This window comes from Sphaeramia orbicularis, chromosome 22 (assembly GCF_902148855.1).
Source record: "Sphaeramia orbicularis chromosome 22, fSphaOr1.1, whole genome shotgun sequence".
Taxonomy (NCBI): Eukaryota; Metazoa; Chordata; class Actinopteri; order Kurtiformes; family Apogonidae; genus Sphaeramia; species Sphaeramia orbicularis.
Window position 1 is genome coordinate 6,863,202 of NC_043978.1, and position 17,300 is coordinate 6,880,501.

General features: G+C 41.9%; 1 protein-coding gene across 1 annotated transcript in view; it reads right to left on the minus strand.

Moving 5' to 3' along the window:
- The window catches only part of mgaa (MAX dimerization protein MGA a), a 40,460-nt gene extending 25,666 nt beyond the window's left edge, over positions 1-14,794 (minus strand). The window contains exons 1-3 of the mRNA XM_030127207.1: positions 13,940-14,794; positions 5,029-6,156; positions 1,067-2,858 (exon numbers count right to left, since the gene is read on the minus strand). Coding sequence (XP_029983067.1) covers positions 1,067-2,858; positions 5,029-6,083 — 2,847 coding nt within the window. The 5' untranslated portion in view covers positions 6,084-6,156; positions 13,940-14,794. The remainder of the gene's footprint in view (positions 1-1,066; positions 2,859-5,028; positions 6,157-13,939) is intronic.
- Between the last annotated feature and the right edge of the window lie 2,506 nt (positions 14,795-17,300).

The following is a 17,300-nucleotide window of genomic DNA, read 5'->3' on the forward strand; positions in this document are numbered from 1 at the left end:
TTGTTGACATCTTCAACCTGAATCCACTTTACATTTTTGCTTTCAATGCACTGAACCCTTTTGCTTTAACAAGACAACTGCTTTCTAGAGTCTGTGAATTTTGCCCTGACACTTCCAAACACAAGTGTTTTCCATGCAGATCGTGACCCATTCAATACCGTCCCTGCCCCACCCTCAGTGTTAGTTTTGTCCATTCTGTGGTTTGTGTTTAGTGGGTAATTATGCTGCGTTCCAGGCCATTTTTTGAGCCCGTAAGTCATGACTTCAAACCATGACTCACAACTTTGTAACGTTCCAGTCAAGTCACGCCAAACTGCCTGAGCGCAAGGAATTGTGGGAGTTAGATGTAAACAAACCAACATGGTGGACCGTACATTATGTTCATTTATGATCATTTCTATCCCAGAGGTGTTTGTTCTCTGCTTATTTGAGGGAAACAGAGGAGGAAAAACAGTACATAAGGCAAGAGAAGCTGTTCTACCTTTTATGTTATTTGTATATTTGGATTCGCATTTGGTATTAATTTATTCTTGCACTCATTGGACTGAAAACTAGCTAATGCTCGAGCAGCTGCTGATTATGCAGAACATTTGCAGATAAATAATGTCAGCGCAATACCTTGTTTTAATAAACAATTGGCATAAACACCACATCCATGGGGGGGCGCCATTGCTACATGACGTCAGAACTTGGAACTGGGAGAACATGGATCTAGTCATGGGTGGGCAGTCACAGGTTTGACTGACATTCGAGTGCATTTTCACCAGCAGAAGGCTGGAAAAACAGGAGTTACGGGTTGCCTGGAATGCAGCATAACTCTTTAATGTTTAATGTTGGAGCCCTCCCCAGCAAATGGAAACAAAATGGTGGCGCAACGTTGGTTACTACCCCTCTGTTGGTATTAGTTAATGCACCCACTACAGGTTTTAATATGCACCAAGTACTTGAACCAACACCACTGATACTGCTTGGAAACATGGTGTTAAATGTGTTTAAAATGTCTGATACATCTGATATGTTTGAACGTAAACCTGTCATATGTTCCATGTGGTCCTTTAACCTTTACCTTCGACGTGAATGAGATAAATAACTGCTCCTCCACTTCCTCCAGGTTCGGCTTCATGCTGGCGTAGGACGAGTTGTTTGCCTTGTTACCGCCATTGACCTTGGTAACCTTTTGTTTTTGTGACTTCTTCTTGCACTTGTAGTGTTTGTTAACTGGAGCTTGCGGCACTTGAGAAGAAGCGTGCTCGTGCAGTTCTATTGCAGTAACAGGAGGCGGACAGGAATCGGTCGCCACCTCCGGGTTCGAAAACTCCACCTCGATTCCAAGATCGTCCTCGGTGGAGAAGAAATGAACCAGATCTGTGATCGAAGGCGTGGGCGACAAACCGTCTCCACCCAAGGAGGAAAAGGTTGGAGAAAGCGGTAATGGAAGTGCCAGAGGGGACAGTTCAGCTGGAAAAGGCAATGACTGTTCATTCTCTTGAAAAGATGGAGGAGGGTCAGGAGGGAGGGCAGATGCGGAAGTGTCAAGAGTTTGCGTTACAGGGTCAGAGGAAGTCTGAGAAGGCATTAAAGACGGTGTGATGGATGCTAATGGGGGGGGCTGTGATGTGGCTTGAAATGTTGTAAATGATGGGGGCATGTATGGCTCGGGTGGAGGCAACACTGTATGCCATTTGAACACAGATCCAGCTTCGACAGGGTCTTTGCTTTGCGGTTCCTCTACATTTGCTTCTGCTTTGGAAGTGGGCTCTGAAGGAGTGGAGTCCAGTTCCAAAGCTATCGAAGCTGGAAGGGAAGGTAAGGATTCTGGGGAACTTGCAGGTGATAAAGGCTCAAACCCAAAAGGTGAACACTCAGGGTCTGGAAGTAAGGTCCCAGAAGTCATTGAGGGGGAACCTGGGGGTAGTGTGGTTGACTCCGTGAGGTCTGTTTGTGGAATATCTGGCGTGGTTAATACTGTACTGTCGAGCAGTGTTGACGACACTGGAGATGTGGAAGAGGTAGCAGGAGTTGGTGAAATGGTGGACATAGATGTACCAAGGGCACAAAATGGCTGATCTGAGTTGGGTAACACTGGTGTAGCATTGGGCACTGATGGCTCTGGAACGTGGCTTTCAGGAACTATGACCGATTCCATATGATGTGTAGCTGTAGCTCTTTGTGGTTCTGTAGGTTCTACTGCATCTTGATATAGTGGACTGAACAGCTGATCTGTTTGTACCAGAGCAGAGTCATCTGAATGAAGATTTGTGGTTTGTTTTTCAATAGGACCACTGAGATCCTTTAAGGAACCAGTTTTAGAGGGTCGACATGTAGAAGCTGAAGGAGAGTTTAATTTTTCAGGCAAAAGTTCTGGTTTGACTTCCAGCAGAGAGTGTGGAGACTCTGATTTGCTTTTGGCCTTCTTAGATTTCGTTGAATGCTGCTTCAAAAAAAGAGCAAGGGCTGGTAGAGGAAGTGGGGCTGGACGTTTCTGAAGCTTCACTTCTGATGAAGCTTCATGTTTACATTCTCGGTCAGAATCCACAGAGGTTTTGTGCAATACTTTTGGAGCAGCGGTCTGACTGTTGGCCTTCATACAGCCGGTCCTTGGACTGTCCTTGGAAGGCTGCTTGTCTCTACCAGCTTTCCTTCTTGTGACAACCGTGTCACCTTTCTTTACAGGCAGCGTTTTGACCGATGGACTGCCCTTTGTAGCCTGGTTTGGTAGATTGTCTTTCTTAGTGTTGGTTTGCTCAGTTATGCAAGGAGTGATATTCAATCCCAGCTGCTCCAGGTTGCATCTCTGCAGTGTGACATGAGCCTCTCGAATGAGTTCAGAGAACAACTTCTGCGCAGGACGTGAACTGCTGATGGAGGAAATCAAACAATACAGCAAATTAGTGCCACACCTGTTACAGAACTATTCATTTCTCCAAATTGGGTGGGCCTAAAGCCACATTTCCACTACGTGGTACCGACTCGGCTCAACTCAACTCGACTTTTTTGCATTTCCATTACAAAAAAAGACCTGGTAGTAGGGCTGCTCAATTATAGAAAAAAAAAAAAATCACGATTATTTTAGCAATAATTGAAATCACGATTATTAAAAACGATTATTTGTTAACCTTAAAGTTGTTTATTTTTTTCTTGCAAAGCAATGTAAAATATACTCTTTAAACATAAATAAAGCTTTTAACCACTAAAACAAAGTATTTTCACTTTTGTACGAAAATAAAAAATCTTTGAAATCAAATAAGTGTACTGTAAATTCAAGTATGTTTCCTTTTGTAAACAAATAGTGCACTGGAATTAAACTGCTATAGACTTGCCATAGAACTGTAGCAATAAAAAAAAAAAAAAAAAAAAAACCTCACGTAAAGTGCAAATTATAAATTCAAGTATGTTCAATGTAGTATGAAACATAGTAAATTCAGTGGCGTGCTGTGAGGTTTCAGTTCAGGCCTTCTGTATACATCAGCCATCTACAGGGTGTCCCATAAGTCTCCATACATAGAAGACATAATACATGTCGTTCTAACATGTATTTCTTTATGTTTCTTCTTTATAGTTCTTCAGCAGTAGAAGACATGCATTGAAATGTGTTCCCGACAAAATCGCAGTCATATAGAGCATATTATATAACTAAAAATGGTTTATGTCAAGAAACGTTTATTTTTCCGATGTATGGAGACTTATGGGACACCCTGTAGAAAACGCACGTTAGGGTTATACGGGTTAGGTTAATACGTTAATAAGTTGCAGCGTAAAGAGATTCGGAGACTGAAGATTGCACTGCGGACGAAGTTGTTTTTATGCGTTTTAGTTTTTCATAAGATAAAGAATATGATAAAGGTGGCGGTGGTTAAACTTTAGATGGTTACAAAGGTTTGCTGTGTTACCGGTCGGTGCGGACACAACTACGAAACACTTTTTGCACGTGATGTGTTTTTGCTCTTCGTCTTCTTCATCAAACCCAAAGTGATTCCATACAATTGAATTTGACTTGCCTTTTTTGTTTACCAAGCACTTCTGCTGTGATCCTCTTGCCATTTTTCCAGACCGCTAGGTACAACTGTCCTCTTGGGGTGGACCTGCCGGTTAGCTGGCAGCAGTAGCTTAGAGGGGGGCGGGGCAGAGCAGCTCATGGGAGCTTGCTTGCGCGTGAATTAAAACAACTCAAAATTAATAATCGTTTTTTCTCGATTACATAATTTTTGTTATCGTTGCATGTAATAATCGAAATCGTAATTGAATTTCGATTAATTGCACAGCCCTACCTGGTAGTACCTTGTACTACTTTTTTGGTATCACCTCTGCCGAAATTCCAAGACTGGGGACCAGATACTAAAACGCAACTCTCAATCAGCAACTCTCTGAGCAAATGACATGGAAGTAATGCGCCGCATCGCTATGACGTCCGCATACTGTAAGGTAGGTAGCATCCTGTAATGGAAATGGTCTCCAGGAAGAGTATCTGGTACCCAAGTCGAGTTGAGCTGAGCCAAGTCGAGCTGGTTCCACGTAGTGGAAACACGGAATTACAGGGAAGAACATCACAAGTTCTACACTCATCCAACAACTGTCATAAAATATATTTAAAGACATTTAAAGGTGATGCAGAGCAGCAATACCACACATGACATCTCTTGTAGTCTTACCCAGAAGCTGACAAACAGAAACCCAGTGGTATTTATCATTTGGCTTTTGGATTATTGCAGAATATAAGTAAAACTTCAAAACAAAACCTATTGTACGATTTCTGTATGTTATATGAAAGTTATGTCAAACAGTCAACCATTGAATTATTAAACATCTCCACCACTAGGTCTCCAGATTTATCTCGGCAGCATTTGTTAAGGAATGTAACAGAGATGCTACCACTAATAAGACCTTGTCTGGTTAAAATACGTACAAACAGTAAATACAACAGTAGTGATGTCTTTTTTTTTTGGTAAATAAATCCAATGGACATGGAGTAGAGGTTAATCTTCATTCTTCTGTCCTCTTTCTGACAGACCTGTTTACTGGAACTCTTACCATGATGTTTCCCCACTGATCTTGGCAGTTGACTGGTCACTGTTGGTAGCTGAATTCTTCTTATAGTCACTCGTCACGGTCGGTTTCTGCTCTGCTGCCTTTGAGCTCCTGGGCTTATGGTTTGCGAGTAAAGACTTCAAGCTCTTTTTAACAGGATGTTGCTCAGCGGTCGTTGTTTGTTTGGCGGGTTGGTTGGTGTCTTTGCTAGAATTCAGTTTCGGCTTCAGGCTCCATGAACTAGAACCGTCCTCCTTCAGTCCTTTAGCAAACGGATTGTAATCCACTTTCAACTGGGTAAACTGTGTGTTCTGGTATGCAGTGACAGCCATGAACTCGGTCTGAGGGAAAGTGAACGTGACCACGCTGGGTGAATTTAGTTTAATGTCTTCAGCAGCTTTTTCAGTTTGGACGACATGTAGTCGGGGTAGGTAGCGGTGCATCGAATGCAGGATAGTGTTCCCGTCTTGGTCTGAAGTGTTGTTAGTGAGTTTGAGCTTATAAAAGGACACCGGACTCTGCATCCAGTGTTGACCTGTTGAAGGACACTCTGGATGTGCAAAAGGCGGACTCTTCACGTGACCGTCGGCCTTTCCTGCAACCTGCCAGCTTTTCCCGGTCCATTTGTACCGACTGTTGTCCACAGCCTGGACGTCCATGACCAGGCAGTACTTTTTGGATGGATGTAAGCCGGAGATGCGAAAACGACAGTAGGGGAACATTCTACTACCTTGTTTAGTCAAAATCATTTCTGTTTTGCACCTGAAGAACTCGTTCCACATACTGTTGTTATCTAGAATGACAGTGATGCCTTTGGAGGTGCTCTCAGGGGGCAGGTTTTCTGATTGGACACTTGAGCTGGATGGATGATTCCCAGCAGGAAGTCGGGCTTCCTTTGCCGGATGCATGTTAGGTTTACCCGGGACGCCTCCATCCACACTGGTGACCTGGCTGCCCTGTTCCATCCTGAAGTGTCCAGGAGGATGGTTGGCAGCTGCAGGGGTGGATGCCCCTTCTTGACGGAATACCATGCCTTTTTGCTTCTTCTTAGAGGCCATGAACGGGTCAGAGACATCGAAACAACGGCAGAGATCCACTTTTTAAACATCGGCAATGCTTCAGGTCAGCATCCTGTAACACAAGAATTCATACTATTAACTCAGTCGAACATAAGTTCATCTGTTGGACATCAGGTACAGTAGAAACTTACATTTCTTACTTTTACAAGTCGCAGGTATAACATCAAAGGCACAGGAGACTTTCGTGACCAATTTTTCATCAAATCTGCAAAACCTCAGTCATAGCCTAAGCATAATGAATCTGTAAGTCTTTCTGTGATTACTCATCTGAATCTCTCGTGACGTGCATTGGGGGAAACTGAGGTTCACGCAGCGGCAGCTGGAACAGACACGAGGCGGAAACGTTTGCCTTTTTGGCACGGAAACGTCTGAAACGCCGAAACAGCGTTTCCGTGTCGTGTTTGTTTCATCCATATAATATCATATGGTTGCTGCCAGGCAGCTGTGCGAACCTCCATTTCCCACAATGCACGTCGCAACAAAATTCCGAAGATGCCCGAGTGACCTCCCGGCTCTGTTTGTAAACACATGATTTGTTTCTGGTGGATGGCACAAAGAAACTTCACCATGAGGGAAGAGATTCAGGTGAATAATCACAGACAGACTTACAGATTCATGATACTGAGGACATGACTGAGGTTTGACAGATTTAATGAAAAATTGGTCACGAAAGCCTCCCACAGCTTTAAGAACAATGAAATTCTAATTTTATTTCAGACAGAATGTCGTCATGATGCTCATTCAATGAACCGATGATTAAACCGAGAGAAAATCAAGTCCATCTGAGTGGAAGAAATGCAAAATAAGACGATCTCAAAGCTTTTTGCAGAACTTCAGCATTCAAGACAAGTCTCTTATTCCAATAAAAAACACTGTCTGCGTTAAGACATGTACAACATAAAGGAAATCTGTGATCCACCACATTATTAAATACCGCAACGACAATATAACATTCAACCCACAAACTAAGATCCCAGCTGACTCCAGTTCACCTTCACCTGATGGTTCATGTGCTCAATCTGACTGGAGATGCAAATCAAATGACTTCTTCTATTTCTGGTGTTTAACGCAGTGTTTTACAAGAAGTTTATTAGGGATGTTGATACAGATGAAAACACAGTTTACTGGTCAACATTAAACTACATTACACTGCATTGGTAACAAAAGAATCATGATAACAGTAAAAGAGGCTAAAAATGTGTTTAAGTCTGTAGAAAACTATTGTTACAGGTTATTTGTGTTTACACCAGGCTACGCTGTCCGAAAACTGAATCAGAACCAGTTGGTAATTAATGTATGTTCACTTCTGAAATGACACAATGATACATGATCCAATCCAAATGCTGTTTCTAAAAGGAAATGCAAACTTTTAAGGACTCCTGTTTTTTTTACTCTTCTATGTCATATACAGGGGTTGGACAAAATAATGGAAACACCTTAAAAAATCAACAAAATATAATTTAATATGGTGTAGGTCCGCCTTTTGCGGCAATTACAGCCTCAATTCTCCGAGGTATTGATTCATACAACTTGTGAATTGTTTCCAAAGGAATTTTAAGCCATTCTTCAGTTAGAATACCCTCCAACTCTTTTAGAGATGATGGCGGTGGAAATCGACATCTTACTTGAATTTCTAAAACTGACCATAAATGCTCAATAATGTTGAGGTCTGGGGACTGTGCCGGCCATACGAGATGCTCAACTTCATTAGAATGTTCCTCATGCCATTCTTTAACAATTCTGGCTGTATGGATTGGGGCATTATCATCTTGAGGTGAAGGTGTTTCCATTATTTTGTCCAACCCCTGTATAGGGCTGTGTATTGGCAAGAATCTGGCGATACGATACAAATCCCAATACTAGGACCACGATACAAAATATCATGATACATCACGATACTGTTAAGCAATTTTTTGTTTGTTTCTTTTTTAAAAATGATTATTTCCTTGAAGAATTGATTTACAGCAGAAATCTGCACAAATACTAAACACATTTTTATTTGATCACAACATGATCTAATACTATATCACAAAATGTTCCTGTGTTCAAACTGAAATTCTGTTTTACAGACATTAGTTTCAGATCCTGTTCAAATGTCCATCTTCTATTAGTTCAGAACTAACATCAGAACAGTATTTTAGTTCAATCCCAACAAAGGAACTAACATTATTGAATAAAAGAGTGTTAAATAATAATAAAATATAAACAAAAAAGAAAAACAAAAAATCAAAAATGAACCTCCGCCATATCTACATTTGAATAAATACCTGAAAATATTGATACAGTACTTTTTAATATCAATACAGTATTGTGAAATGAAATATCGCAATATATTGCAGAACCAATATTTGCTTACACTCCTACAGCTGATTTTACATTAATGTGATCAAGGTGGTCCAAAATGGTTCATAACAGTCTAAAAATGTTGGCAGTACTGTCCCTGAACCAGGTGAGAGTTTCTGAGTGTAGAAATAAGTTGAAAACATGAACAACCACAGTACAGAAGCATCGAATAAACTAGGACCTAAAAAAAAGGGATGTTCTTGAAGTCGGAGCTTGACGATGCTGACCTTTAACACACCTGGTTCCTCTCAATGTTATAATAGTTTTGGATTTTTCATTACAGTTCAGTTTTATTTAGTTTTGACTTTTTTTCTCTAATTCGTTTTTAGAGCAGGCTTGCTAGTTTTTATTAGTTTTCGTTTTTTTTCTAAATGTTTAGTTTTAGTTTAGTTTTATTTTTAAAATATCTTTTCTCTTCTTCTCAGTCGTATTCAAATAAATCCCAGACAGGACTCTGCTGCTTTCTCCCAACTTTAGTCTCCATGTTTCCAGGTAGAGTGGGGACCAGAAGATGACTGTAAACCACAAGTGATGACAAGTGACGGACCATGAAGTGTCATATGATGCCGCTGGCTAAAACTGCTAGAGCAAAATAAATCGATTTCATATCAATCCGACACTGACATAGACAAAAACGAAGGGAATTTTATCCATAATTTTTTTCCGTTTTAGTTAGTTTTGTAAGCACACAATACAGTTTCAGTTAGTTATCCTTTTTTCTTTTAATTATAGTTTATATTTATTTCAGTTAACGAAAATGTTTTTTCAATTCTAGTTTTCGGCATTTCGTTAACTTTCGTTAACAAGAACAACCTTGGTTCCTCTGTGTCTGAAACATAGCGGACATTGTCTCCCATTTAAAGAGTTTGGGATCTACGTACAGAGGTCCCACCACACTAGTCAATCTGAAACAATAGGAGGGAAAACTGAAAAACCAAGAGTAAAAGCATCTGTTATTGAGTCCAATAATGTTAAGCAGGTGAACAGTGAATCCACCACTGACAGAAGAACCACAGAAGACCTGGGGCCTCATGTACAAAGACTTGTGTGGATTTCATACTGAAACCTGGCGTGCACCCAAATCCAGAAAAGTCCCTACGCACAAAACAATCCAGATGAACAAAACTGAGCATACGCCCGAATCCGAGTACATTTCCTCTGTACATCCCTATCAGACTGAAATTGATATGTTGGAGTACCTGACTCCTCCCTCTTCAAGCCTACATTTAAATATGCTAATCAGTATAAACAGGGTCTGCAGGTGGGATTCCCTCTGGGATTACCCTCTCTGCAGGATCACATGACATCAAGGTGGATGAGAAGCAGAGGCCGAAACAGGCGGAAGGAGAAAATTTGAGCAGCGAGTCGCCACTATTGTGAGTGACACTGGTCTAACAGGGCAACTCGGATCACCCCCAAGGTAAATATGTATTTAGTGTTTGTGTAACTCACACATTCGTTCATTCTATGGGTCATGCAACAGTCTGATCACAGCCAAACAAGATAAAGGTTCATGCGCAATCATGCCAGGATATCAAAGAGAAAATCAAAGACTTTGACTTGTGTTTAATCACTCAATTATTATTTCCCAAAAGACAATGAGACAGAAGACGGTGAGATGCAGTCTCAGCCTGTCACAGGCCGTGGGATTGCTCTGGTCCAACAGCCAGCTGCTGATGCCCGTCCTCGGCCGTGTTCTCACCTGTGCTCACGCGAGTCACCAGAGGACATCGTGAGGGCAATCAGCAGCATCAATGAGCGCCTGGACCGACTTGTAAATGTTCCCACAGACATTAATATTACATTAAATGCATTTATCAACAAGTGGATTCTGTGTCTTTGTCTCTTCATGTGGTTGAAATCACATCCTATTCGGATGGTGAGATTGGCACTGATGGGTCCAGGGTCTGGTACTGGTGGTGGTGGTGATGGGGTGCGGCTCTGGCAGTAGGATGACGTGCCGGTGTGTTCATTGTTCATCTGTGTATCTCTGATGTACACATCAATCAGAGGAATGGCCTTTTCCACATTATTAACAGTTTCTTCGTATCACCTCTAAGTGTCGCCAATGGTTCAAAAGCACTAGAAACGGGCATGTGTCTGCTATGAAGTTGGCATGGAGGACCGCACATTTCCACGGTCATGTCACTCTTTGTACATCTGTACATGAACGTGGAAAAGGGCATACATCATGTTTTGTGCGCATGCAACCTTTGTACATGAGGCCCCTGGACTCAAGTCTGCTAACATTTAAGGAGTGTTTTGGCCTTAAAGAGGAAGCTTGAAGCTTTAATGATTGTTTGCATTTCTGTAACAATATGTGTGAATGAACCAAACACACACTTCTACACTTGGTTGAAGTCCAGGCCTTCAGTGGTGACTGACAGTTACTGAAAACAGTGTCCATACCTGCCATTAGCTTAGCAGTGGCAACACAAAGTAAGACAAATGAGCGATTGAAGGCTGAATTTAATGAGTCGGCTTTACAGGAAACAGTGTGTGTACAAAGCCCTGCATGAAAACCACTATGGAAAGGTCATCTGACCAAGCAGGTCAAATGTCCAGGCAGGTGTGGGTCCATGCGGTCGGATAGTGTCTTTCTTTCAAGCCCAGGGCGCCTTCAACAGCAGCTCACTGCTAATGAGAGCTAATTACTGAAGCTAATACTAACGCTACGTACTGTGTGTGTTATGGGTAAAAAACAGGACTGAATTTACCAACAGGGATAATAAAGTGAACTGGATGGATGGATGATAAAAGAACAATGGATGGATAAATGGATGGATGGATAAATGAATGGATAAATGGATGGATGGAAAAATGGATGTATAAATGAATGGAAGGATAAATGGATGGAGGGATGGATAAATGGATGGATAAATAAATGGATGGATGGATGGATGGATGAATATATGGATGTATGTATGAATGGATAAATGGATGGATGAATAAATGGATGGATGTATGGATGGTTAAATGGATGGATGAATAAATGGATGGATGTTGGATGGTTAATAAAGCGAGTTAACATTAACATTAGCGCCTGTTTCCTATCGATAATGATGTTGTGCATGTTAGAGCTGCATGTAATGATTATTGACATTATTTATCATCTGCTCAAGTGATTAACTGATTAATTGTTTGATCTATAAAATGTCAGTAAATAGCGAAGTGTTTCCTAAAGCTTGAGATGGAATCCTCAGGTTTGATCCACAATTATACTTAATTATATTCTAAAAGAGAAGTGGACTCACAGAAGCGCAGTACCACGGTGCACGATGGGAAATGGAGTTAAAAAAAAGAGAACACCACATTTACCGACTGCAGTCCCTAGATATCAGTATTAACATATTAACTGTTGTTTAAATTTTACAGAATGATTTAACAAACAGTTTTTATGTCAGTACTTATAAAATATAGACAAACAACTTTTCCCTAAAGTCAGCATCAGAACCCGTGGTTCTCAACGGGTAGACGCACTAGTTCACCTATAAAGGCTGCAGAGAATTGGATCTGTACGAATAAACACTGGGTTCAAATATTCAACACTAACAGATTCATGGGTGCAGGTCTGTTACGAACCAGTAGGGCTGTAAGAAAATATCGGTTCTACAATACATCACGAAATTTCATTTCACAATACTGTGTCAACATTAAAAAGTACTGTATCGATATTTTTAGGTATTTATTCAAATGCAGATATTGTGGAGGTTCATTTATATTTTTCTTTTTTTGTTTATATTTTATTTACTATTATTTTAGAGCTGCGACCGATTAATTGACTCAACATGATCCAAAAAAAATCATTCAACCACAATTCTCCTGAATCAAAGCTTTGTTTCCTTCATTTCTCTGCTGTTAAACATTGGTTCCACTGTTGTGTTTCACACGGACGCTTATTGTGACGCACAAAGAATCTTCAATACAGGAAAACTGCAATAGAATACTTCCCTTCAATCAATTCGAGTTGTGTAATCAAATCGTGAGTTTTTGCATTCGCTTCAAGCACCTAATCAATTAATCAGTTGCAGCTCTACCGTAAAGTCAGCTCTGCCCAACATCAGAACCACCACATCTAGAACCTGTGGTTCTCCACGGGTCGATGCACTAGTTCACATACAAGAGGCTGCAGAGAATTGGAACTGTACAAATAATCACTGGGTTCAAATATTCAACACTAACAGATTCATGTCACTAACCAGCCGGGCTGTAAGAAAATATGGATTTTGCAATATATTGCGATATTTCATTTCACAATACAGTATCGATATTAACAAGTACTGCATCAATATTTTTAGGTATTTATTCAAATGCAAATATTGTGGAGGTCCCTTTTTGTTTTTTTAGATTTTTTTATTGTTTATGTCTTAATTATTATTTAACACTATTTTATTAAATCTTAAAACCACTTCTTACTATCAGAGAGGCAGATGTTGGTTCCTTTTTTGGCATCGAACAAAAATACTGTTCTGATGTTAGTTCTGAACTAATAGAATATGAACATTTGAACAGGATCTTAAACTGTAATGTCTGTAAAACAGAATTTCAGTTTGAACACAGGAACATTTAATCATATAGCATTAGATCCTGTTGTGATCAAATAAAAATGTGTTTAGTATTTGTGCAGACTTCTGGTGTAATTCAATTCTTTTGGGAAATAATCATTTTTAAAAAAGAAACAAACAAAAAATTGCCTTTTTAATAGTATCATGATATATTGTATGGTGATCCTAGTATTGTGATTTGTATCATATCGCCAGATTCTTGCAGATACACAGCCCTACTAACCAGGACATGTGGATGCCATTTAGTGGTTGTTATGGGATCCCATTGGGTGAACCCTAACCCTACTGATGGAAATCTACCATAACTGATATTATGAGTACATCCAATTCATAACAAGAGTGGATCAATCCTAAACCGTCGACTGAAGGTAAAATTTTCTTTCTTTCTTTCTATTGTTTTTGTCCATTGGCCTCCATCACAGTCTTTTCTACCAATGTTTCCGGTTTTGTAAAATGTGCTGCTGTTGCAGATTCCTGTTGGTTCTGGTTCTTCTGCTGTTTTCAGTCCGTTTTCAGTCTAATATTCTATTTTTATTAAACTGATGTGGGTCTTTTTTCTCTAATGTTGGATCCAGTTGGTTTTTCCAACATGGCGGCGGCTCCCTTTTCAAACAGAACACATGAAAACCACCTACCTTTAACCACAGGGTTCGGTTCGGCATCCCGGACTAAACTTAGACCTGTTCCATTCTACACACCCGGCTCTACTACGTGGACCCGTGCTTAACCCGTCCTAAGAAGTCCCACGTTTGGACCCTGACCCAATGACTTTAGCTAAAACTGCTGTTAGCATTAGCATCAAGGAAAAAACACATTACCGGCACCGAGTCCGGATCCGGATCCCCTGGTGGTCTTGCTGGCTCTAACCCGGGTATAAGCTAAACGGAACAGGCCCGGATCCGGCTCTGACCATGTGCTCCCGTTTACCTTCTCCTCGGTCGGACTCGTGGACCGGTTCGACGGTGTCGGTTAGTGCGGTCGGACCGGTGGGGTTTTCCGGTGTGTTTTCAGGGGGCTCGGCGGCCCGTGGCTCCGGCCTGGTGGGTGTTTGGTGCGGGGGGGGGAGCTGCATGCGGTGGTGCCCTTACCCTGGACGTCACCGCCCGTCTTCGTCTTCTTCTTCTTGTTCTTCCCGGTTCTGCGCAGCCTCCCTCGGCCGCCATCTTGTTGCCGCCACCTGGTTCAAACTGAGCCGAGCCGAGCTGGGTCTCCCTCCGGCTCCGTGGACAGATTCTACATGTCCCGGGGTTTGTGGACCGGGTTCGGGTTGAGTCCGAGTTCTGTGGACGAAAACAGGAACAGGACCAAACGGAGCATTTAACCCGGGAGAACGGACAGTTAGCCCGGGTTGATTCCGGACCAACAGCCGCAGGAGGACGAAAGGACGACGGGGCTTAAAATGGACGTGGCGGGTTAATAAAGGGTTAAAGCCGGGGTTAACGGGCTGGGACCGGGGACGGAGGTCGGTTCATGGCTCTGTTCGTCTCCGTTAGTCTCCGGTTGTCGGTTCTTCATCCGCCATGTTGGAATCACACAAAGGAAGATGAGGATGATGAAGGTCCGCAGGTAGAGACGGAAAACGGGTCATTAACGGGCCCGGTTTGATCAGATAAACCCCCGAAACTGGACCTGGACCCGGTCAGGATCTGGACCAGGGTTTAGGGAAACATTCAGTCCCATCTAACACGGAATAAACTATACAAAAAAATACGCCGATAAACAGACAAAAACAGGAGAAAACGGGGTTTAAAGCTGCAGTGAATGGTGTAATAAATGGTTTTGAACATGTTCCTGATAAATGGAACTAATGTCAGGTTCAGTCAGTCTCCCTTTTAATTGTCAGGTTGATTCCGGTGAAAAACCCAACAGAATGATTGCAAAGGCTGTTTTTAGACCAGATTTGAATGAACATTGAATCTGATCCAAACCATGTTACTGTGAATAAACCGGTCCAAGCCTGTTTTAACTACACCTTTGTGGGTTCATGGGGTGTTTGTTCCGTTAAACCTCTGAGATGAATGGATTTAATGAAGGTCTGATCTGGTTTTAGATGATCTTTAATCTGCAGTTTAATGAAGGAAAAACAAAACATACTCGAATGCACAGAAAAGACGCCAACACTCGTTTTAACGGTCGGATTTTCACTTAAAAAAGCTGTTTGTTAAATGTTTCCTGTATGTGATGTGTACCGCGTTACCGGTGGAAATAAACTAATAACAGATCAATATTTGATGTAAAACCGTTTTTATTGTTCCTTTTGTTGGCTGCGTGTGCATTTTTAGCCGCGGGGGAGGGGACGCGGAGCAATGCGCATGCGCGGTGCGGCGGAGGCCCGTGCGGTTGTTTTTATTGAGTTTTCCGTTAAAGCCGCTGTCCCGTTATGTCTCAACGGGCCGTTAGTTCCCGGACTAATGCTGCTAACATCCCAGTGTAAGTGAACGGGGCCGTCCGTTAGCCAGGTGGCACGGTGAGAATACGGACCACGTGACCGTCTAAGGCCAGAACATGTCCGGTCACGGCCCCGGTGTCGGTTCGATCCAGCCCGGTGTGCAGAGGGTTCGGACTGTGGGTCTAACGGAGCTCACTCTAGATTTGAAGTCGGGGTTCAGTGTTGTCCAATGGTGGGTTCGTGGACCCCGGTGGATCGGAAATCAATAAAAGCAGAAAACAGATGAAGCAGGAGCCGCTGGTCCAACACTGACCTTTGACCCCCACAGACCCACAGCCACTGTAGGGTCAGTTCACAAAGGACAGGTTCTGTATGTTTAACCTATATTCAGTGATTTCACACTTTTTATCGTAAAATTATCTTCTGTATTTTGGGTTTGACAGGGGAATCAATGTTGGAGAAGATGAAGGTGTTTCCACGGTAACTACAGAGCATACTTAAAGGGGGACGTTTGGGTCTTTAAGGGTTAAAGGTGGACTACTACAGTGGTAGTAGTAGTACTACTATAGTGGTAGTAGTAGTTGTAGTACTACAGTAGTAGCAATAGTACTACTACAGTGGTAGTTGTAGTACTACTGTAGTGGTAGTAGTAGTACAACAGTAGTAGTGGTAGTACTACTATAGTGGTAGTACTACTATAGTGGTAGTAGTAGCAGTACTACAGTGGTGGTAGTAGTAGTACTACTGTAGTGGTAGTATTAGTACATTAGTACTACAGTAGTAGAAGTAGTACTACAGTAGTAGTAGTAGTACTATAGTGGTAGTAGTAGTAGTACTATAGTGGTGGTAGTAGTAGTACTATACGATAGTAGTAGTAGTAGTACCATACTATAGTGGTAGTAGTAGTACTATAGTGGTGGTAGTAGTAGTAATACTACAGTGGTAGTAGTAGTACTAATAGTAGTAGTAGTACCATACTGTAGTAGTAGTAGTACTGCAGTGGTAGTAGTAGTACTACAGGATGAAGCCATTTAAATACTAATATCCACTGTGCAGATCCGCAAACCCTCACATGTGACAAACACAATGAACCCATTGTCATGGGTTAGTCTGAGCTGACCTTTAACTAGTCAGTTAACCAGTGGGTTAGTCTGAGCTGAACTTCAACTAGTCAGTTAACCAGTGGGTTAACTAACCCAGTCTGATCCACCAAACAGAACATTTGACTGGAACTCTGAGTAGGACAAAGATCATTCAATTAAGGACAGAGTGGACAGGTTCTATGTTCTGGGACTAACCCTGAGCTCCTGTTGGACATTGTTTTTTTTGTTTTTTTTTCAGGTGAATCAAACCCTTTGAATTGGAAGGAAATGAAACTTCAGAGGGACAGATGAGACAGGGACAGGCAGAAGGACAGATGAGACATAACTGTATTCCACTGTGGGGAAATTTCACAGTTTAACAGCAGTAACAAAAAACAATGAAGTGCAGAAAAAAAGAAAAACCACAAACAAATGAAGAATGAAACAGAAGGACAAAGAACTAAAGGAAAGATGGGTCAGAGGACATGTGGACCAGCTGACAGCGTCCCACAACAGGTTGGACCAGGTGGGTTCACATGGACTCAGATTCAGTTAAACAGGTGGAACTGAAGCAGCGTCAGGGCCGGATTCAGCCCCTGGGGGGCCAAGGGGGGGGGGGGGGGGGATATGTTCCACCTGTTTACTGTGGAGGTGAGTCACTGAGGACAGAACGACAGGAGAACCCAGACCCAGGAGGTTCTCCATCTAAACATGTTCTGCAGAACCAAGGAAAGAACCCAGAACCAGAGGAAGCATTTGAACTCTTTAAATGTTTGTGTTCCAATATGAATGTCTATAAACATACATATGTGTACAT